This window comes from Malus sylvestris, chromosome 2 (assembly GCF_916048215.2).
Source record: "Malus sylvestris chromosome 2, drMalSylv7.2, whole genome shotgun sequence".
NCBI classification, from domain to species: domain Eukaryota; kingdom Viridiplantae; phylum Streptophyta; class Magnoliopsida; order Rosales; family Rosaceae; genus Malus; species Malus sylvestris.
In genome coordinates this window covers 7,915,331-7,938,648 of record NC_062261.1, presented here as the reverse complement: position 1 = coordinate 7,938,648, position 23,318 = coordinate 7,915,331, and the positions used below count along the sequence as shown (strand labels likewise).

At 38.4% G+C, this 23,318-nt stretch overlaps 1 protein-coding gene, 1 long non-coding RNA gene and 1 pseudogene across 4 annotated transcripts; all 3 read right to left on the bottom strand.

The window, feature by feature from the left end:
- Positions 1-1,360: 1,360 nt before the first annotated feature.
- LOC126588943 (diacylglycerol O-acyltransferase 2D-like) lies at positions 1,361-22,935 on the bottom strand (annotated as a pseudogene).
- On the bottom strand, positions 2,348-7,511 carry LOC126608640 (uncharacterized). The gene is made up of 2 exons (XM_050276602.1): positions 5,740-7,511; positions 2,348-4,302 (listed from the first exon to the last, which is right to left on the bottom strand). The coding sequence occupies exons 1-2, from the start codon at positions 6,392-6,394 to the stop codon at positions 4,253-4,255; spliced, it is 705 nt and encodes a 234-aa protein (XP_050132559.1). The 5' UTR covers positions 6,395-7,511; the 3' UTR covers positions 2,348-4,252.
- On the bottom strand, positions 11,524-14,517 carry LOC126608650 (uncharacterized). 3 transcript variants are annotated; one of them, XR_007617939.1, is made up of 6 exons: positions 14,180-14,517; positions 14,029-14,084; positions 13,317-13,411; positions 12,337-12,395; positions 11,893-11,977; positions 11,524-11,791 (listed from the first exon to the last, which is right to left on the bottom strand). It is a non-coding gene; the product is annotated as an uncharacterized LOC126608650 (long non-coding RNA). The 3 variants fall into 3 exon arrangements; XR_007617938.1 differs by having other exon boundaries at positions 14,029-14,517; XR_007617936.1 differs by lacking the exon at positions 14,029-14,084.
- Positions 22,936-23,318: the final 383 nt, after the last annotated feature.

The following is a 23,318-nucleotide window of genomic DNA, read 5'->3' as shown; positions in this document are numbered from 1 at the left end:
CATGAGTACTGGAGACATGGAAGATTGGTGCACATGCTTATCTTGTGGGATAAATCTGTTTGTTCTCATTTTTTTTCGATTATTTGACTTCTGGTGTATAGTTTTGCGGATGGTGAGTAGTCGATGGTTAATTTGCGTTTCAATTGGACTTTGCAGGATGACGAGGACCAGAAAATGGAGAAACTAGAGCTTAACTTGAGCATGCACGACGGAAATGTGAATTGTATAGAGCTAGTTTGCTTTCGGTTTTCAAAGATATTGAAGAGCAAAAATTAATTGAAGTTTTACCATAAAATCAATTAATAATATGGGGAGTAATCCAACTTACTTATAAGCTCATGCAAGGTTCCTTCTCCCATCAATGTGAGACTCATTCTCAACATACCCCCTCACATGATGGTGAATTTTCAAGTCTAACACGCGGACAATAAAACGGGATGACGTGGAGGAGTGTGGCTGTTTAGTTTCACACGTTTGACAACCTGCTATGATACTATAAAGAAAGTTGATGTTGCACCATAAAATCAATTAGCAATATAGGGAGTAGCCTAACTTACTTATAAGCTCATGCAAAGCTCATTCTCTCATCAACGTGGTACTTATTTTCAACATATAATTTGTGGCACCAAAATATTATATGCATGAACATATGATAAATAAAATGGAGTTTTAACGAAAGCTTACGGTACTGTTCACTTTAACGAAAAACCATATTTTACACTAAAAAGTCAAACCTGGTACTATTCATTTTACCCTTTATTTTGTCTTTATCATTAAAACTCAAAATTTTCAAGCCATTTTCATTAGTTTTCCTTAAATAAAACTGTTGTCCATTATATTATAGCAAGTGAACTGGTTATACGATTTGACAAATGGGGAAGAGATCCTCTCCGGATCTCTTCCACCAAATCCACACAATCATTAAATTCAGGATCTTGAAATTTGATCTAACGGCTATTATAACTTTTAAAGGGATCCTCTATTTGTAGCTGTTAAATCAAATTTCAAATGTCTGGATTAATTGATTGTGTGGATTTGGTAGAAGAGATCCAAAGATGATCTCTTTCCATATTTTAAAATCGCATAATAATTTTGTGTAGCCGATCAAGTGGGGACTAATGAGAAACAATTAATTGAAAAATGAAATAGTCTTCATTACTGTGTATAATCACTAATTTTATTGAGAAAGTTTGAATAAATTTAGAGAGAGCTTTATTCACACACATGATTATGCCACTTTTTGTTGTACAGATGAAACGATCATTTAAAAGTAACTTTAAAATAACTAAAAACATATTTAAAAAAGAAAAAAAAAAGATTTCAAAAGCATTTGAAGTAATTCCTGCAAAGAACATTCAAGTGCTTTTTTAGAATTCACTTGAATTTTATTAAGGATTGATTCCAAAAACATTTTCACAAAAAGTGTTTTCAGTCTTTTAAAAGTACTTACAAATGAGCTTAGACACTAAAAGCGACTCTTCAACCATTATTTTCACAATCGCGACTCTTCAACCATTATTTTCACAATCTAACTTCATAGTTAATACAACAAGTTAACACTAACTTTCCCAGAAAATGAATAGAAAAAACAAAAAAAAGAGTGTCTGATCAAATAATTTTTAATTGAAGGTTGGCGTGACCAACCCGTGCCTTGTGCCTTTCGAATAGATCCTGCAGTGCTGCAACAAACCGACCGTGCACTTCGTTCACCTGGAAAAGAAAAAAGCATGAACTCAGAAATCCAGCAGCACCGATATCAAGCTACAAACTTGTGAAATTATATAACTCCGTGAAGCTGCAGCACCCAGTCAACACCAGATAAAACTTTTTTTATTTTCCGGTACATTTAAAACTTCACTTGCATGTATTTCGCTATGAAACTAAATCTATATTTGTAGGTTTTGAAAACATTAATAGCTCTATATTTAGGAGAGAGCCCTCCAGTAAACAAGCTTTATAAATATGTAAAACCACATGCGACTGCTCCGTAGAAGATAAGAGATGTGAACCCAGATGTGAATCGAATGGAGGTTCAATTGCACAAACAAAACCAACGAGGATATCCGAGGTAGCGTAGGAGTAGTCGCAATTAGAGATAATATGAGAGAAAATTGGTTAAGATGGTTTGGACACAGAAACTGAAGACCTACAGATGCTCTGGTTAAAAGATGCTACTATGAGACGGAGGCCAAGGTAAAAAGGGTAGAGGAGGATTTAGAAAGACTTGGAAATATTCTTCAAGAAAATATATGGAATACTCGGAGTTAACAGAAGACATGGTGCAAAACTGTTGAGTTTTGGTTTCAATATTTGTTGTATCTTTCATTATGAATGTTACAAGAGCCCTAACAAGTGGAAAAGCAAAAACCAAATTACAAGTAAAGAAGCTTTTACAAGCAACTAAGAAAGGTTGATGTAAGGTGAATGACAAGCTATGGAAGGTTGATGTAAGGTGAATGACAAGCTATGGAAAGTGACTTTAGCCTATGACTTGGCTAAAGTGAGGATGACAACTCATACATACAACTCATCCATACAAACCGGTTTCAATACACCCCCTCAAGCTGGATCAAGGGGATTGATTGATCCAAGCTTGCACAACAAACGCTGAAACTGAGTAGAGTCTAGTGCTTTTGTGAATAAATTAGCAAGTTGATCGTGGCTGCGTGTGAACACGATGTCTATCACCTTGGTTTGAACTTGAGCACGAATATAATGGCAGTCAACTTCAATATGTTTGGTCCTTTCATGGAATACTGAATTAGAGGCAATGTGCATGGCAGCTTGGTTATCACAATATAAGGACATAGGTGCCATGCTTGTGAATCCGAGCTCGGAAAGAAAACCTTTCAACCATATGAGTTCACAGGTTGTTGCTGCCATAGCCCTATACTCAGCTTCGGCACTAGATCGAGCAATAACAGTTTGTTTCTTGCTCTTCCAAGTGACAAGGTTCCTTCTAACAAATGTGCAAAAACCTGTTGTGGATTTTCGATCAAGGGCATTTCTAGCCCAGTCAGCATCTGTGTAGGCCAAGATGTGATTTGATCCATTGTTCTTCGTAATTATCCCCCTTCCTATTGAGCCCATGAGATATCGAAGTATTCTCTTGACGATTTCCCAGTGAACTGAGTAGGAGAGTGCATGAACTGACTGGCTAGGCTAACTGAATATGAGATATCAGGCCTAGTAATGGTGAGATAAATAAGTTTCCCAACCATTTGCTGATAAACACTAGGGTCCGAGAGAGGTTCACCTTTTTCATGCCACTGAAGTTTGCTAGCTAGGGGTGTCCGAGATGGTTTACATTCCATCATGTTAGCTTCATCTAGAAGATCGAGAACATACTTTCTTTGATTCAAGAACAATCCCTTTGAAGAGGTAGCCACCTCAATTCCAAGAAAGTATTTCAAGGGCCCCAAGTCTTTAATGGCAAATTTTTGGTGAAGTGACTGCTTAAGCGTCTTGATTTCACTTATATTGTCACTTGTAATAATTAGGTCGTCAACATATATAAGCACAACCAATTTGCCAGCAATACTACTTCGAACAAACAAAGAAGAGTCAACATGACTCCTTTTGAACCCTGCAGTTTTAAGGACTGAACTAAGCTTCGAATACTAAGCTCGAGGGAACTGTTTAAGACCATATATGGCTTTATGAAGTCTGCAGACCTTGTTGGGTTCATTTTCTCTTGGATGACCAGGAGGCAACTTTATGTACACTTCTTCTTCAAGATCCCCATGAAAAAATGCATTCTTCACATCCATTTGGAATAAGGGCCATGCATTATTGACTGCCACATAAAACAATACCCTCACTGTGTTCATTTTGGCAACAGGAGCAAAGGTCTCCTTATACTCAATGTCATATGTTTGAGTAAAGCCTTGAACTACTAACCGTGCCTTATGTCTTTCAATGCTTCCATTGGAGTTGAATTTGGTTTTATATATCCATCTATTTCCCAAGACCTTCTTGCCATTTAGAAGATCCACCACACTCCATGTCTGGTTGTCATTCAGAGCTTGAAGCTCTTGAGTCATAGCATCTTGCCACTCAGGCATGCATGTGGCTTCATGAAAATTCCTTGGTTCGAAAGTGTGGGACAATTTGTTAAGGAAAGAAGTATGAGAAAATGAGAATCTGTGATAAGAAATGGCTGCAGAGATAGGATGCCTTGCAGTGTAAGTAACATACTCTTGTAACCTCACTGGTGGATGTCTATCTCGTGTAGGATTTCTTCTTGGTGTACTTATGCTTGCTGATTTGGTTGAGCTTCTGATGGTTCAGAGGAGCTTGGCACTGCATCAATTACACTCTCAGTGAGTTGAGAATTATCAGTGCTGATATGAGCAGGAATGACTTCATGAATTTCTACTGGAATAGGTAGTGAAAATAGGTCTATAAGATCTTCCATATTAGCATTAGTCTCCAACCCTTTGTGGAAATAAGGTGAATATTCATCAAATCGCATATCTCTAGAGACTGCCAACTTCCCCGTGTTAGGGTTGTACACTTTGTAACCCTTTTGAGAACTGGTGTATCCCATAAACACACATTTGACAGCTCGAGTGTCGAGTTTGTCACGATGGAGAACTTGAATGTGCACATAACAAGTACAACCAAAGGTCATGAGGTGAGACAAGCTTATAGGCCTGCCCTTCATGACTTCAAAATGAGATTTAGTATTCAACACCCGAGTTGGCAGTCTATTAATGATGTACGTGGCAGTGAGTAGAGCTTGAGACCAAAATTTCTTAGGAACATTCATTTGGATCATAAGTGATCAAGTCTTTTCCAATAAGTCTCGATTCTTTCTCTCTGCCACACCATTTTGTTGTGGTGTACCAACACAGCTAGTTTGATGCAAAATGCCATGATTGCTCAAGTAATTACTCATGTTATTGGAAGTGTACTCGGTACCATTATCTGGTCTTAACATATATAACTTAGATGAAAATTGATTGGTGATTAGGTTGTGAAAGTCCTTAAAAGCATCAAACAAATCACTTTTAAGTTTTAAAAGATACAACCAGGTTACTCTAGAATAGTCATCAATAAATGTAACATAATATCTATACCCATCAAAGGATTCTACACGAGAAGGACCCCAAATATCAGAGTGAACAAGCTCAAAAAGTTTACTAGTTCTAGAATTAGAGGAAACAAAAGGAAGTCTAGTGGCTTTTGACATTTGACAAGTTTCACACTCCAGTGTGTTTTTACAAAAAAAGGGAAACAACTTGGTCATCACATGTTTTGAGGGATGGGCAAGGCGTTGATGCCAAAGTTGGTGTTCCTGAACTTGACTTAAGTTGACACTGAGCTTTTTGACAAAATTGGACTCCTTTGAGAGATAGTAGAGTCAATTCAAGAAGAACTCTTCACCAATCTTCTTCTGAGTAACTCGGTCTTGAAACACAACATTGTAAGGGGAAAATATGGCAAGACAGTCTAAGGTTTTTGTGATTTTTCCTATTGACAAGAGCTGAAAAGGAAAATAAGGTACATAGAGAGCAGTGGAATCAGTATGCTCACTTAGCAATCTAATCTTTCCTTTCCCTAGAATAGGTTCCCCTTTCCCATTTGCAACAGATACATGAATTGGATCTATAGTTCTTTGAAAATCGTGGAGACTAGAGGGTTTATTAGTTATATGATCAGTGGCACCAGAGTCAATAATTCAAAAATCATGTGTAACATTTGCATTAAGAGCAATGGAAATGGCACTGATAATACCTGGAATATTGCCTTTCGATGTGTTCTCCGAGTCAGCCAAGAATCCAGCAAATTTCCCTAGAATTGCAGTAGGGTTTTCAGGTGTCATTTCATCAGGTTCAGTGCTTCCTTGCTTCTTTTGAAGAAAAGCAGCAAACTCGTTGATCAAGGACACATGATTTGTTGAGAAATTGGTCATCCCATCAGTTGAGGAACAAGCTAAATGAAATGCTTTTGGAGTGACTCCACCCTTCCCATCTTTGATCATCCTGCCTTCCCTATCAAACTTAGGCTTTAACTCCGGATGAAGAATCCAACATTTTTCTTTCAAATGTCCTTTCATGTTGCAATAAGAACATTTCCAGTCTGGTTTCTTGCCAAGCACCCTATCACCAGTTGCTTTGTGATTTGTCGTGAAAACCCTAGCTTCAGAGTTGGATTTGGGCTCAACGTTCATCACTCTTTGTCGAGTTTCCTCTCTCTGGACTGCATGACACACACAGGTAAAGGAGGACAGTTCTTGAGTCATTAACAAGTGACTACGCAGGTCTTCATACTCCGCTCCCAAGCTTGCTAAGAGTTGAAACACCTTGTCTTCATCAGCCCTCTTCAGTAGCACAACGGAATCAGTCGTGTGTGGACGATACATATCGAGTTCATTCCACATGGATTTCATACTTCCAAGGTGTTGAACAAATGAGTGATCACCTTGCTTTAAACTAGCCACACTCTTCTTCAGTTGAAAGATGCGAACTGAGTTGTTTTAGCTGCCATACATGTCTTTGACAGACTCTCATAGGAGAAGGGAAGACTCTGAGTAGCTGAAAAGCTCAGACAGTTTTGGCTCCATGAAGTTAAGTAACAAGGACATGACCAGCTGATCAGTAGCATGCCATGCATCGTAAGTTGGTGAAGTGGATTCTGGGGGCTCAGAGCTTCCATTGATAAACCCTAGCTTCGATCTTCCTCCTAGAGCAAATGACACAGCTCTTGACCAAGGAAGGTAGTTGAACTCGTTCAGTAGCACCGAGCAGAGTCGTTGATTTGGATTGTTCTCAACCCCTTGGGTTAAGTTTGGGGAGGAGGAAGAGGCACTGTCGGCACTAGACACATTTTCTTCTGCCATCTCTATCAATGATGAGCAAATGAAGAAGTAAAAAAATGAACAGAATCAGGACCCTATAATTCCTGCTCTGATACCATGTTGAGTTTTTGGTTTCAATATTTGTTGTATCTTTCATTATGAATGTTACAAGAGAGTGAAAACAACTCTTATAGAGAGCCAAAAGAAAGCTACAATAGATTGTAGGATAACTACATAAACACAATCCTTAAAATCTGCCCTAACAAGTGGAAAAGCAAAAACCAAATTACAAGTAAAGAAGTTTTTATAAGCAACTAAGAAAGGTTGATGTAAGGTGAATGACAAACTATGGAAAGGTTGATGTAAGGTGAATGACAAGCTATGGAAAGTGACTTTAGCCTATGACTTGGCTAAAGTGAGGATGACAACTCATACATACAACCCATCCATACAAACCAGTTTCAATAAAAACCAAGTGCGGTGACATTCTAGGATTCATATAACTGACTTCACTTAGTGGGATAAAGATTTGTTGTTGTGTTCGTATTAAAAGCATTCAATCAAGAATGATGCGCATAGAAGATGAAGTCCAGGGCAGCAGCAAGAGTGCAATAAAGTAATATGAATACAGTCCAAGCACCGGTTCTCCATGATTGAATGTTCACAGGGGACTAAACACATCCGATATGCTCAGTTGTTCGGGTGCAATTCATACCTCTTCCATGGTGGGTTGCGGAGTTTTCTTGAGATCGATTGGTTTTCCGACCACCACGTGCATTGGATGACTGTAGGGTACAGGAGTTCTGCAGCGGAGAAGCATGATATAAACCATTAACAGTTGAAACCGTAGTGCTGCTCATTTTCAATCCTCATCAATGTACAAATATACATAACGAGTCAACAGAGTAGGTCGAAAGCAAAATTTGAAATTAAAAAAATTCCTTGTTTGGTTAGTAAAAGTAAATAATGCTTTAATAGTAGTATAATTTCTTCTCAATCTAACGGGAAAGTTTTTCAGCGGAATAGTTTTTCCTTTCAGTTTCTGCAGACATACTTTCCAAAGCTAATTGCAAAGATAAAAGTTCTACTCATGAAGAGTACTATTAAGACGACGATAACTTAGAATGCATACCCAAATATTCCCCAGAAGAAAACTGGGGAGAACTTGAGAGCTCTGGCAAACTTCCAAACTAATTCCCCACTTGGCCTCCACCATTTGTATACCTTTGACTGCAACATGGACGGATCATAAGAAAAGAAATGGAAATTATCGTTGCATTGCTAGATGATATACATGCATGAGAGAAAAAGAAGTACAATCAACAACTAAAGATATAATAAACGTAACGACCCCTTTAATAATCCTGAAATTGGATGCGTGAAACCACAAAGAAATTGCAACAAACTAATCTTAATAGCTAGAAAACTATTGAAATCAATGCAGGTTTGGACCAGAAAAGCCAGTAATTAACAGACTCAAAACAGATATTATGCAACTGGCTAACTTTGTAGATGACTTAATGGGTGCAAAAACTAGATAGAAAATGGTGATACCTGACCAAAGCAGAAAACTGGAACCAGGGGATGGCCCAGCTCCATGGCTATGCGAACAAATCCTCTTCTCGACTTAAGAAATGCTACCTACAAAGCAAGCAACCGATTAGCAATTAGAAACGGAATTACAATTGAGAAAACAGACACCAGCTGATTGTCAGATTAGTGCATATAGCAACAGATGACTTGATGAAAAGGTACAGCAAGAGCACAAGAAAGATTTTGTAGATGTAAACCTCAGTGCCAGGCTCCATGTAAAATATCTCCCGCACTCCACCAGGCACAATGACGCAACTATAACCGGCGGATAAGTGGGAGATAAAATTACTCCTTGTGGCCGGTGAAAAACCCAACCATGTCCATATATGTCTCATGAATGGTGTGTAGAACACCTAAACATAATTCCCACACAAATTATAGCTAAGAAATTGTAAGAAAAAAGGTCGAGACATGATATGAAAAGAAGAAAGGATTGTGCCAACGAAGCAAAGAAATCTTACCGCGCTACTCGCAAGGGTCTTGATTTTGGTGAGAGGCAAGAACCCAGTAAGGTCAGCAAGTGCGATAACACCAATTGCAAAAACCGAATGTGGTTCATAACCAAACACTGCATGAACCACAGAGAGCCAAACGCCACTCATATTATTACTTCATCAAAGCTTCTAATGGGATAAAAATACATTGGGGAAACATGCACAAATTTGACGAGTCACAATTAGACCTGGCAGTTGTGTCGTGTTTTCCGTGTTTATATTGTTTTCGTGTCATACCCAATATCTTAACGGGTCGTATAGTGTAACACTCGTTAAATAACGAGTAATATGACCCGACCCGAATTCAACCCGTTAATATTAAAGGGTAATATGATCCTACCTTTTACCCGAAAGAAAATGTATTTTAAACTCCCAATCTTTTACTCAAAATTGAACTGGAAGGACACTAAACCATGGTTTATATCCATTTAGTGTAATTCGGTTCTATTTCTGATTAAAAGTTTGTAACCAGTTTTACTTCAATATCTCTACTAATTAATAAAACACTCATTGTCAACCAAAACTCTATGAAATTATCAGTTTAACTCTCTAATTAAAACAGAACATGAATAAGAAATATGGGGTAGAAATGTAATTTCACATAACCAAATTTTGCTGTTTTTTTTCAAAGCCTATCCTAACATATCTCTAATTAAAAAAATTTAAAAAAAAAATATTCCCACTCCCACATTCTCTATCAGTCTCTTCCTCTTTCCTTCTATTTCAAAAACAAAATTAAAAATTTTTCTCACACAAATTAAAAAATTAAAAAATCCTCTGCGTGCAGCGTCACGGGAAAATAAGAACAGGCATGCTTACATATGTACTTGAAAATCCAATTCAAACCAAAACAAATTACTTGTGTACTTGTCAGTTCCGTTTTGTGCACGACCGTCCTGTCTTAACTAATCCTGTACGATAAACCAAAATATAAGCTCTAAAAAGGGTACAACTTTTACCTGGAAAGTGATCTTCCTATTTTGCTCTTATCATCAATTGGGATGATCACAAACAACACAAGCAACCCAAATGCACTGAAAATTTCAAAATTTTCAGCAAACAAATTAATTACTTAAAGGAAAAATTAGTATCCAGTCCTTAGTTTTTTATTTTTTTATTTTTAATATCCAGTCTCTAGTTATTAATGTTCATGATACCTTATCGGTTTTTAGATTTTGATCAAAGTCCCTAACATTAATATATTAATAAATTTAAATGTCAGTTACATAATTTTTTAAAATAAAAATTAGTAATGGATTTAGGATTTTTATACTCACGCCCTTATTAAACTTCCAAATGAAATTGAATTCAAAACATTTTCAAAAAAAAAAAATTAGAATAAGTTTGTACCCATTAGTTTTTCATAAAAAGATTTTCAATTTTTAAATCTATGTATACATTCATATAATTTTTCAATTTTTTGTAATCTTAAATGTATCCATTCTTAAATATACTAATTTATTATAGGGAGTTTTAACGAAAAGCCCGCAGTATTATTCACTTTAACGAAAAACCACATTTTTACACTAAAAAGTCAATCTTGGTATTATTCACTTTACCCTTTATTTTGTCTTTATCGTTAAAACTCAAAATTTTCAAGTCTTTTTCATTAGTTTTCCTTTTATTTTATATGTAAAATGTAACATATTTTAGTATAAACTAGCAAAAATGCCCGCGCTCTGCTGCGGGTCTTGAAACCGTTGAAGATGATACTATTGTTTATTAGCTTTTTTCTCTTTGAAATTTCGACTGGACACTTGAATTTCGAATGGGTTTTTTCTATTTATGTTTTGTACTGTGTTTCTTTGTTTGATTATACATTGGGTTATTGATTTTGCTTTATCCAACCTCTAGAGTCTAGATGGTAGTGATGATTCGTTACTCGGAAGCTCTCATTCCACATATCTCTGCCATATTTATAAAATCATCAACAACAAAAAACAGAAAAGAAGAGAAAATACTCCAACAAACAAAAAATGCAAGACTTCTACGATCCAGAAGGGCGGATTTCTAAGTGAAATGGTGGAAAACAAACACTAATTTTCAGAGCCTTAACTAATACCAATTAGAAACACTTCATTTTACTTGTTTTCATTATTCAATTTATATCTTAAGAATAATTACTAATAGTTCAAATATTAAACGTTCCGCAACCAAAAGCACTGACACCTCAAAAGTTATGGAAACTCTGATTTCACTAACAAACACAACAAATCCAGAACACCAAATTCAGTATACATGCTGCTCTCATACTTTATGAGCATCCAAACAGAACCCAGAATACCAAATTCAAAACCCCTAAAATCAGAAAAAGGGCCCCAAAAAAGCCCTTAATACACATACCTATTTATTTTTATTTTATTTTTAAATCTAGAGTAAGATAAATTGCTTACCTACTGGTGGTGCGGTGTGATAAATTTACCACTCGATCATAATAGGGCAAAACAATTAAATCGTAAAATTAAAAACAATTAAACCCAGCAAACTTTCTGTAATTAAAAAAACATGGAAAACAGTTGGCAACAAAGATTTAGAGTTAATTTATACCATGGAGTGCCAACTGATGGACATAAACAGGATGCAAAGCGAAATTTGAAAACAACAAAATATTCCAAGAAAAAAAAAGAAACAAAGGTGGATCATATAAGAATCTTCTTTCTTTAATCGTATTGTATTGCATTATTTCAAAAACTAAGTATCTAATTTCACCCAAAAAAAATTACCTAGATCAAATATTTCACAAAAATTAACAACTCCAGAAGTTACCTTCCAAGAGATGAGTTGGTAGCTTTTATCTATCCGATTTGAAGTGGGTCTGCTAAAAAAATGTCCTTTAATGACCCAAGAGGAAGACAGAGAAAACCCCATCTCTCGAATGCCCTTTCAGCTAAAAGCGGTTTTACTGTGAAAATCACAAAATCAAACACAATTTCAACATAAACTTGAAATTAAGGAAATGACTTAACGATTCAAAAGCATTGGAATTTAAATCACAATTCTTACAAATTCAGCTAGATTATGACTATAATTCGTCAGTAGCTCGACCCCCTCTTGCTCATACATGAATATCGTCTTTCGGAGGCCATGGCTGCAACAAAATAACAGTACAATTTTCCCAATCATGTTTTTCTGCCAACATATTAATTTTGCTCAATGATAATGCCATAATTGGAATATTTTTTTTTTTTTTTGAGAAGAGCCATAATTGGAATATTTTTTATAGAAATGATGTAATGGGTTAATCTGAAATTCCGAACTTTTGGTGATGATTGAACTCTTACATGACTGCTACTGTACTTGTTCAAATCAACATAATTTTAAACGTTCGGTTGAAATCTTATGAAAATGGTGTGTGGATTTATAGCTAACCAAACGACACATTCACAGCGCCACAATATTTAACAACTACTATGCACAGATTTTTTTAAAAATGAGTATAAGACTAACCTTTATAGAGCACCTATGAATCACTTCCAAAATGAGATACACAAAATCTGAAACAGCACCTATCCAAAGTTAAAAAACAAAACTAATTAAATAACAATTAGCAAGAACAACAAAATTTGACAAACAAAATGAAAACACCAAAATCATATAAGGGTTGAGAATCGCTAATTTATTAGAATTAGGGATTCCATTAATACAACTATGTCACTCTAGTACTAATTTTTTTATTTGGCCAAAAACAGAAAAAAATTGAAAACACCAACTTAAAAAGAGAAGGCAAATGAAAAACATTCACACCCACACTTATCAATTTACACATAACTTTCAATTTTGAATCATTTGGGCTTCCAAAATTTCATCACCCATAAATTCATATATATTTCCATTAATTCTCTCTCTCTCTCTCTCTCTCTCTCAAATTACAAATCTCAAAAGGCTTCACAAAAAAGTTATTGAAAGAGGCGCACACCCGCAACAATAATTCACTTTTCTTTCCAACTATCTTCTCTCTCTCTCTCCAACATTACAATTACACACAGAGATCCCATTCAATCAAGACTCACCCCAAAATTGATATCAAGCTCTGTTGCACAGAATACCTTACAATTGACAGCACGTTTACAAAGGTTTTGAAGGGCTTAGATTCAACTTTCAAATATGTAAGACTCTGAGCTTCAAAACCAAAACAAACTCAATTGCACTTTTAGTTCACTAACCCCATTGAATAAAATCCAATTCAATAAAATAATAGAAAATTAAACAACCCAAAAATCAAAACAACCCCACTTGTAGTTTTAGCTCACTAATCCGTTGGATAAATTGATGCAAAATTCAATAAAAAAACATACAATTAACAACAACCCAGAAGAGACATCCAAAACCCCAACCAATTAACCATTAATCTTCCGATTGAATCAGATCTATCATCAAATTTCAATCAGAAAATAGAAAATTAAGAACAACCCAGTATTTCCACTCACCTGCTGAGAAACTTGTCCCTGTTGAGCAGCAGTAGGAACGGGTAAACTGGGTGACATATACAACCGATTAAAACACTCAACTTTAGCTGCTTCAGCTACATAACAGAAAATGAAAAAATGTTAGCACAACAATATAAATGCAGGTAAAGGAGTCAATATATGGAGCAAGCATCTTGCCCTCCCCCGACTGTTTGTCTCTTAAGCTAAATTGCCATCCAAAACAAATAGAACAGACACTCACTTACCCTCTATTTCTGTAAACGGATCCTATAACCGACATCGAAGCTAAGCATCTAAAACCCTCCTTAGAAGTTAGAAGTAAAAGTTCTCTACTTTATGGAAGAATTAAGCACCTCTATGCCACTAAAAACAAATCATCCTAATAATTCACCCTCCAATTTCATGCCCGAACAAAAGAACGGAAATTAATCACCATGTTCTTTAACTGAAAAATAAAAATTGGGGTAAGCCCAGTTCTCATTTCTAGTTGAGTTCACTCCATCTAAATGCTCATCCAACAAAAAAACAAAAAAAAAAAAAATTGAAATTCCAACTTCTTTGCTGCCTCCTAGATTTTATTAGCATTCAAAAAGTCCTTAACTTGGAGCTTTAGAGCTTTGGAGCTAGGATTTCAAAACGTGAGCTTGTGAGTGCATGAGAGAGAGAGAGAGAGAGAGAGAGAGAGAGAGAGAGAGAGAGAGAGAGGGCATACCTGGCCATGGGAGAGAACGGAGGTTATAGAAAGAGCTATGCTCGGCTTCTCGCCGACTTGCAAAAATGTAAAAGCACAAACAGAAAGGAGAATCAAAGACAAAATTCCAAGATAAATTCCAAAAATTCAAAATTATAAGCGATTGAGAGACCTTGTTGATATTCGGAGTTAGACTCAGAGAGAGGAAGCTCCGAGTTACAGAAATTGAGGCCAGGTTTGTGCGGTTTTGGTTTTCAGAAGCAGGAGCCGACGCTATTGCAGAGATCGGCTAGAGTTGGTGTTGTTGCTGCTAGGGTTTGAGAAAGGGAAATGAAGGCCAAATGGGTGTGTTTCTGTCTGTCTCCCATCCCTCTCAATTTCTCAATCACCGACACCAACCCTTGATTTGAGGAGAAAAAATCAACCATAACCCCCCCTTTTTGGCAGCCTCACCCTTCCCTGCCATCCCACGCCTATCTCCCTCTCCGTCTCTGCAGAGCCCACGCCTTTCGAAAATGGCAGATATGTAAATAAGACAAAATCAAGGGCCCATCTCACAACAATACTGGCAAAACTGTAAATATCTTGAAATCTGTTCAGAGACAATATTACCCTCCTAATTTTATATAATTACCCACAACTCAGCCACAGAAATGATTGGCAGTGGCGTAAATAAAGCAAAATCAAAGGGCACAAATTTGACTGTAGCTAAGCTACAGTCAAATCCTTCCTCAATTTTAGAATAGATAATGTACCCATTTTTTTTATATAAAATCCATGCAACTTTTTTCTAACCCATTTTTTAAAGGCAATTTTAATGAAAAGCTCATGGTAATGTTCATTTTAACGAAAAACCACATTTTACACTAAAAAAATCAATTATTGTTGTGGTCTATTTTATCTGACAGAGGGACTAGGGCCGGCGGTAGAGAGAGAGAGAGGAGAGAGATGTGTGTTTGTAGAATTGTAGGGGAATGTGTGTGTTGTTATCCCTCCTACATTGTGCCTTTATTTATAGTAGTAAAGGGAGAGAAGATATTCCTTCTCCTCCAAGCAATACAAGTTATAATAGGAAAGGATAACTAGAATCAAATCTTATCTAGGATTTACACAATCATACTTAAACTAGGAATGTTTACAACACTCCCCCTTGAGTGGGTAAATACTCAAGGTAGATTCAGCATCATGCAGAAGTTGAGGAAGTCGACTCGTCGGCATTGATTCCAAGGAACAACGCTTATTCTCAATAAGGTAGGAACTTGCATAAGTAGTAAGTCTCACTAAAAAACCCTAAGGCTATGGCAAAAACCCAAGTAGGGACAAAATCCATAGTCTAAGGAAAAATGCGTGAGAAATGCAAAGTCAAAAGAAACATCTACAGGACGTCATCAGGGATATGACCAGCCCAAGGTGGGTGCCTCGTTAAAACCTAGTTAGGTAGCAAAAACCCAGTGGGAAAAATGCTCCTAATCGTAGGGAAAAAGAGTACATTAAGATCAAGCAAGTATCTAGAAGATACTCCCCCTGAGTTTGACATAATTCCAAAGAGAAATAGCAAAGTTACAACTCAGAAAGTTTACGCATACCAATTCCATGAACAAGCTTCTGAAACGTCGCCTTCGGTAGTGATTTGGTGAAGAGGTCGGCCAGATTGTCTTGTGATCGGATTTGCGTGACTTCAATCTTCTGATGCTCTTGTTGTTGATGTGTAAAGAAGAACTTCGGCGCAATATGCTTGGTGTTGTCTCCTTTGATGTAACCCTTCTTGAGCTGTTCGATGCAAGCTGCGTTGTCTTCAAAAATCGTCGTCGGGGCATTAACGGCGGGATGAAGATCACAGGAGCTTCGAATATGGCCCACTACTGCTCTCAACCAAAAGCATTCCCAAGTTGCTTCATGTAAGGCGAGAATTTCAGCATGGTTAGACGAAGTGGCAACTAAGGTCTGTTTAGTTGACCTCCAAGATATTGCAGTGCCTCCAACGGTAAAGACATAACCCGTTTGAGAACGCGCCTTGTGCGGATCAGATAAGTATCCAGCGTCGGCATAACCAACAAGGCGAGAATCAACCCGATGAGCATAGGGTGCGGCATCACTCGAGGATTCGTAGGGATAGAATAAGCCCAAATCCGTAGTACCCTTAAGGTAATGGAAGATGTCTTTCACGCCAGTCCAATGTCTGCGTGTTGGTGCATTGCTGTATTTTGCCAAAAGATTAACAGCGAAGGAGATGTCAGGTCTAGTGCATTGAGCTAAGTACAATAAAGCGCCTATCGCACTTAGATAAGGAACTTCAGGCTCCAAAATCTCTTCATCATCCTCCTTCGGACGGAAGGGATCTCGCTTTGCATCTAGCGTACGAACGACCATAGGAGTACTCGAAGACTTCGCTTTATCCTCATTAAAACGGCGCAACACCTTCTGGGTGTAGTTCGATTGATATACTAGGATTCCATCCGAACAATGCTCTATCTCGAGGCCGAGACAGTATCGAGTCTTACCTAGATCTTTCATCTCAAATTCCGACTTCAGGTGCGAAGCAGTTCTCGCGAGCTCTTCAGGAGTTCCGATGAGATTCATGTCATCGACATATACTGCAACAATCGTAAATCCGGAATGTGACTTCTTAATGAACACACAAGGGCATAGTTCGTTATTCACATATCCCTGACTAGTCAAATACTCACTTAAACGGTTATACCACATTCTTCCGGATTGTTTCAAACCGTATAGTGAACGCCTCAGCCGAATTGAGAGCGTGTTCCGGGGTTTGGAAATATTTGAACCAGTCAATGTAAGTCCTTCGGGAACTTTCATATAAATTTCCGTATCAAGATCCCCATAGAGATACGCGGTTACTACATCCATCAGCTGCATATCCAGTTTTTCGGAAACTACCAAACTGATAAGGTATCGAAAAGTAATCACATCCATAACGGGTGAGTAAGTTTCGTCATAGTCAATCCCGAGGCGTTGTGAGAAACCTTATGCTACAAGACGAGCTTTGTAACGCACAATTTCGTTCTTCTCATTACGCTTCCGGACGAAAACCCACTTGTAGCCAACGGGCTTCACATGTGGAGGAGTAGGAACTACAGGTCCAAACACCTTACGTTTCGCAAGTGAATCAAGTTCGACTTGGATTGCTTGTTTCCAGTTTGACCAATCAGCTATACGTCGACATTCATCAACGGAACGCGGTTCAATGTCATCGCTCAACATGATCTCAGTAGCTACTGCAAATGCTAATGCATCGTCGACAATCATCTCATTTCTACGCCACATCATTTAAGCTAGCATAATAGACCGAAATCTCACGATTCTCGGGAGGAGGATTCGTCTCTTCAAGGACGCTTCCATAATCTAGAATTTTCTCATGAGTTGGGTAAAATGAGTAAGCGATAGTCGGATTCACGGTAGGCTCTTCAGGACCTTGTGCCATGGTTTTCCTCTTCCGGGGGTGTGAATCCTTTGAACCAAGGGGTCTGCCACGCTTTTGTGTAGGGGCAGATGATTGGCTAGCCGCTAATGTACGTGGATCACCAGAATTGGCGTCCCGGGCTTCCAGGAGGGTAGTCCGTCGTACATTTGGTACATCCATCTTTGCAGGCGTATTCGCAGCTGGAATATGTGATATTGTCACGCGCGCTAGATCGGTGAAAGCATCTGGCATGCTCTGAGCTATGCTCTGGAGATCTAATATGCGCTGCACTTCAGCTTCAGACTGAGCGGTGCGGGGATCTAAATGAGACAAAGTGGGAGTCGTCCACGATAATTCGCGTCGTTCATTAGGAACGTTGACGTTCTTATCTCCCCATAACGACGGGAAGACTGTCTCATAGAAGTGACAATCCGCGAAACGAGCGGTAAACAGATCGCCTGTCAAAGGTTCTAAGTAACGAATAATCGAAGGAGAATCATATCCGACATAGATTCCCATCCTTCGCTGAGGCCCCATTTTTGTACGTAAGGGCGGCGAGATCGGCACATAGACCGCACAACCAAAAACGCGCAGATGCAATATGTCGGGTTCGCATCCGGTGACCAACTGAAGGGCACTAAATGGTTGTGTCGCAACAGGCCTCAGGCGGACCAACTTTGCTGCGTGCAATATTGCATGGCCCCAAGCAGCGATCGGGAGCTTGGTACGTATGACCAACGATCGAGCAATCATTTGTAAACGCTTAATGAAAGCCTCTGCCAGGCCGTTCTGGGTGTGAACATCGGGTACAGGATGTTCAACTTCAACCCCAACCGACATGCAATAGTCATCAAAAGTTTTAGATGTGAATTCTCCAGCATTATCCAATCGAATAGATTTGATCGGATAATCAGGGTGGTGAACCCTGAGCTTGATAACCTGAGCCAACAGTTTGGAGAATGCAGCGTTCCTTGTGGACAACAAGCACACGTGTGACCAACGTGTAGAAGCGTCAACCAAAACCATAAAATATCTAAATGGTCCGCAGGGAGGTTGAATCGGTCCACAAATGTCCCCCTGAATCCGTTGTAGAAAAATGGGAGGATTCGAACGAATCTTGTCATAAGAAGGCTTAGTAATAAGCTTTCCCATAGAACATGTTTGACATGCAATTTCATGGATCGAACCTAAGCTTCGGGTTAGTGGATGCCCATGTGAAGTTTTGAGGATACGGCGCATCGCTATTCGTCCAGGATGTCCCAAACGATCATGCCAAAGTGTAATTTCGTGCGCGGTCCCTGTGGTAGGGCCGGCCACATAGTGGCATTCTATGGGGCGTATGGTCGTAGTATACAGACCACTCGGGTTACGCTCCATCTTATCTAGAATACGCTTCTGGCCATATTCGTAGGAAGTTACGCACAGAAATTCAACTCCGTTTTCTACGTGGGTTTCAGCGTGGTAATTGTTATCTCTAATGTCCTTGAAACTTAGTAACGTTCTTCCGGAACGTGGAGAATAGAGTGCCTCAGCAATGGTCAAGATTGTACCATTGGACAACATTATACGTGCCTTACCGTATCCTTCGATCAGGTTGGATGGGCCTGAGAGGGTTGTCAGAGGTGCATTCTTAGGTACGAAGTTAGTGAAATAGATGCGTTCACGCAAAACAGTATGCGTGGTTGCACTATCTGCCAGACAACTAACTTTCCCACTAGTCATACCTAGAATGAAAAATTAATTTGAATCAGTCACATGCATAAAAGTTTATAAAAACAAGTATAAATTCAAAATAATTTCATTTATTCAAGGAAAAAACTTAATATCCAAAATAAATCGCCAACTAATAATCCAAAACATAAAGGAAAATTGTTCAAAATCAACCAAAAACAAGGTGGGGTTCGGCCACAAGGTGGAATTCGGCCCCAATTGTCTTATTTTAACTGAAAAATAAGTCTATGTCTAAGATTCTAATCTTCCATAGGAGTGGTATCCTCCTGAAAATCAGAAACCTCCATCTTTGTAGTCTCCGGTTCGTCCACTTGCAGGAAGTTTGATTCAAACTTCGTACGACGATAATGATATGCATCCACAACCTTCTTGGGAGCACGGCAAATACGGGACCAATGGTCCTTGGAACCACAACGATAGCACATATCGTCATTCATTGTGGCAGGTGCTTTGCCCTTATTCTTGAAGTTCGGGGCCTTGGGAGCGAGGTTTGGGCGCTTCTGGGCTTTGTTTCCTCCCTTGGATGGGCCTTGGCTCTGTTGACCTTGGTGGGATGGCTTCTGGCCGCCCTTACCACGCCTCTTTTGGCGTTTTGGGTGCTGATTAGTGCTATAATGTGCTTCAGGCACAGCAGTAGCCCCAGTAGGTCGAGCTTGATGATTCTTCATCAACAGCTGGTTCTGCTTTTCAGCAAGAAGTAAAACAGAGATCAAATCCGAGAACTTAGTGAACTTCTGAGCTCTATATTGTTGCTGCAGGACAATATTAGAAGCAGAAAAGGTCGAGTAGGTCTTCTCCAGGAGATCCTCTTCAGTCAAAGTTTCATTGCAAAACTTGAGAAGTGATCAGATTCGACAAACTTCAGAATTATATTCATTCACAGACTTAAAGTCTTGGAAGCGCAAGTGCTGCCAGTCGTGTCTTGCTTCAGGCAAGAATATGTCCTTTTGGTGATCGAAACGATCAGCCAAAGCGACCCATAATGCACGTGGATCCTCCTCAGCAAGGTACTCAGTTTGTAGAGCGTCATGGATATGTCTTCGGATGAAGATCATAGCAGTGGCTTTTTCAGCCTCGCCAACAGGTTTATCTGTTGCTTCTTCAATAGCAGGACGCAAGTTCTTTGCAGTGAGGTGGAGCTTCACATCTTGAACCCACTTGAGGTAGTTCCTTCCAGAAACCTCCAAAGCGGTGAAGTCGAGTTTGTTCAAGTTCGACATGTTCCTATCACAAAATAGATGGACAAGATGTGGTTAGTGTAATGGAGAAAAATCAATCCATTCACATAGGAGTAGAACATACAGGTTCTAATAGACATGTATTGGTTTAATTTTGCATGAAAAACTTCGGGTTTTCATGGGTGATATATTTAAGTGAAAACTTCGGGTTTTCTAACAAGGCATGTGTATAAGAAACTTCGGGTTTCAAAGTAATTATGAACTTCAGGTTCGTATATTCCTGCAGGCAAACACAAATATATATGCAAACAAATATGCAAAGAATATATGCAGAAATATTGTATAATGATAAGTGAATTAATTTATTTTTGGTCTTCGGGGCCAAATTAAAGTGTGGGTGAAAATATAAAAACCCATATTATTTTAAAAAAATTAAATAATAAAATCTCGGGGCCTAAAAATATAGGCCGATGACCCTCGGGTGTAGGCTGCATGCCCACGGGGTGAGAAGAGGGAATGGGCTGCTGTGTGCAGCCCTAAATCATCATTTTTTTTCTTTCACGCGGGCCGCATTAGGCTGGCCCAAGAACAAAAAAAAATCTTTTTTTCGCACGGGCCGAGAGGCTGAAGCCCACTAGGGCTCGGGTTGCAGGACCAAAACATCCCAGCCGTAGCTGGGTGTGTCCATCGGGGAAGAAGGCCGGTCTTTGATTGACGGAGCCAGTGCAGGGGACAGTCCATGGTCTGTGCAAACCATGGGTCGTCGGAGAACCAAGTACTCATCGACGGAGATGAAATCTCGACGTCGGGGCAAAGAGAACCAAAAAATTCAACTGAATTCAAATGAAAAAAAAACCCATGGAATTCTTCTGGAATTGCACGGAATCGTTATTGAAAACGATGGGTTGTGTCCAATTTGCATGACTGCCGGTCGTGTTGCGTCGGAAGACTCGATGGCAAGGACCTGGGCTTCAGGCCGTAGGTCGGGACAAGGTGCTTCAAACGCACCGTGTGGTTCCATGCTTGCGGGTGTGGGTTCTCGGTTTGGGTTGGGCCATCGCAGGCTGCGGGCCTGGTGGCTTGCGGCCTTGCATGGTGCACAGGCACGGGTTCGACTAGAACCCTAATTTCCCCAATCGCAAAAATTTTCAATTCAAATATAATTATATGCATGTAAAATTCAATGAATCACATATTTACGTTGATGCATATGCAAATAATAGTTTCAATGCATGTACATATGTAGGATTCAATTCATGACAAATATCAAATTCACATAATTGTAGCAATTTTGATTATGAAGCATACACAATTTACGTAGAATCTAAAATACGTAAAACGTAAAGTTGGGTCATGCATCATGGTGAATGTTCATGCTATCAGGGCTTGCAAAATATCGAGTTAAAAGCCGTTGTTTGGAAAGAACCTGATTGCATGATGATATGGATGAACTGGTTTGATGCAGAAAAAAAATCTCCAACGTCAGATTCCTAAGCGCAGCGGTAGGAGCGTGCTGATAACGTGTTGTGGTCTATTTTATCTGACAGAGGGACTAGGGCCGGCGGCAGAGAGAGAGAGGAGAGAGATGTGTGTTTGTAGAATTGTAGGGGAATGTGTGTGTTGTTATCCCTCCTACATTGTGCCTTTATTTATAGTAGTAAAGGGAGAGAAGATATTCCTTCTCCTCCAAGCAATACAAGTTGTAATAGGAAAGGATAACTAGAATCAAATCTTATCTAGGATTTACACAATCATACTTAAACTATGAATGTTTACAACAATTATGATATTATTCACTTTATCCTTTATTTTGTCATTATCGTTAAAACTCAAAATTTTCAAACATTTTTCATTAGTTTTCTTTTTTTTATTTATTTATATGGGTACATTGATTTGACAATGTATCCATGTCAAATTTAATGGAATTAAGCTTAATATTTTTTTTTTTGAAAAATGTACCATATTTTGGTTCAATAATTTTTTTTTTGTGTTTTGAAAAATGCTCCATATTTTGGTTCAATATATATATATATAATATTAAAGCATATAATTTATCATTTAATATCTCATAAATTATAGATTTTATTTGAATTCTCATTTGTATAAACAACATATTTTAACGAGCACAGGTGGCCCAATGGTGTGGAATGAATTCTAAGCTCGTATTCTATGAGTCTTTTAAAAAAGCAACAACAAATTTTAATTTTTAATTCAAAAGAACATTTGTAGTTAGAGACCTCATCGAAAGCCTTTAGACCGAAAAAACAAACTAGAAAGAAAAAAAAGATTTGTGAAGTAACGAAGGATGAACACTTACAGAAGGGCCTTGGAAAATGGAAGGAAGAATATTGTGAAAAGAACCAGAGCCACGTTGAAATGGATTGTACCCAGCCAAATACCCAGAGCCACAAACGAGTGCAAAGCATTGGACCCGAATATTTCCCTGCCTTTGAAAACCGCAATTTTCTGAGACTCTTCCTCCTTCATCTCCACGATTTCTGCTTCTGCAACTTCTTCTTGTCCTTCGGAGCAATTTAATCCGACCCAATAAATTAATTTGTAAATAAAGAATGAAACTTGGGTGGGTTGGAGAAGATGTGGTCAGTGTTGAGTAGCATTGGTGTCGCGTCGCAGCTGCCTTCCCTCTGTTTATGGTTCTTTCTCTGTTATACGCATAATTACATCACTTCCAATCGGTGGTGTATATAAAAATTGAAAATTTTAACGAAAAACTTCTGCAACCTAAACCCTACTGTTTACTTTATCGAAAAACTACATTTTTACATTAAAAAGTTAATTATCATATTATTCACTTTATTCTTTATTTTGTCCTTATCGTTAAAACTCAAAGTTTTCAAACTCTTTTCATTAGTTTTCCTTATAAAAAACCAAGAAAGTAAGAGAAAACATAGACTCGTCCACCTATCTAATAAATTCGGTAACCATCTTCCCCCAACGACAAGGTTTCTCGAAATTGATTT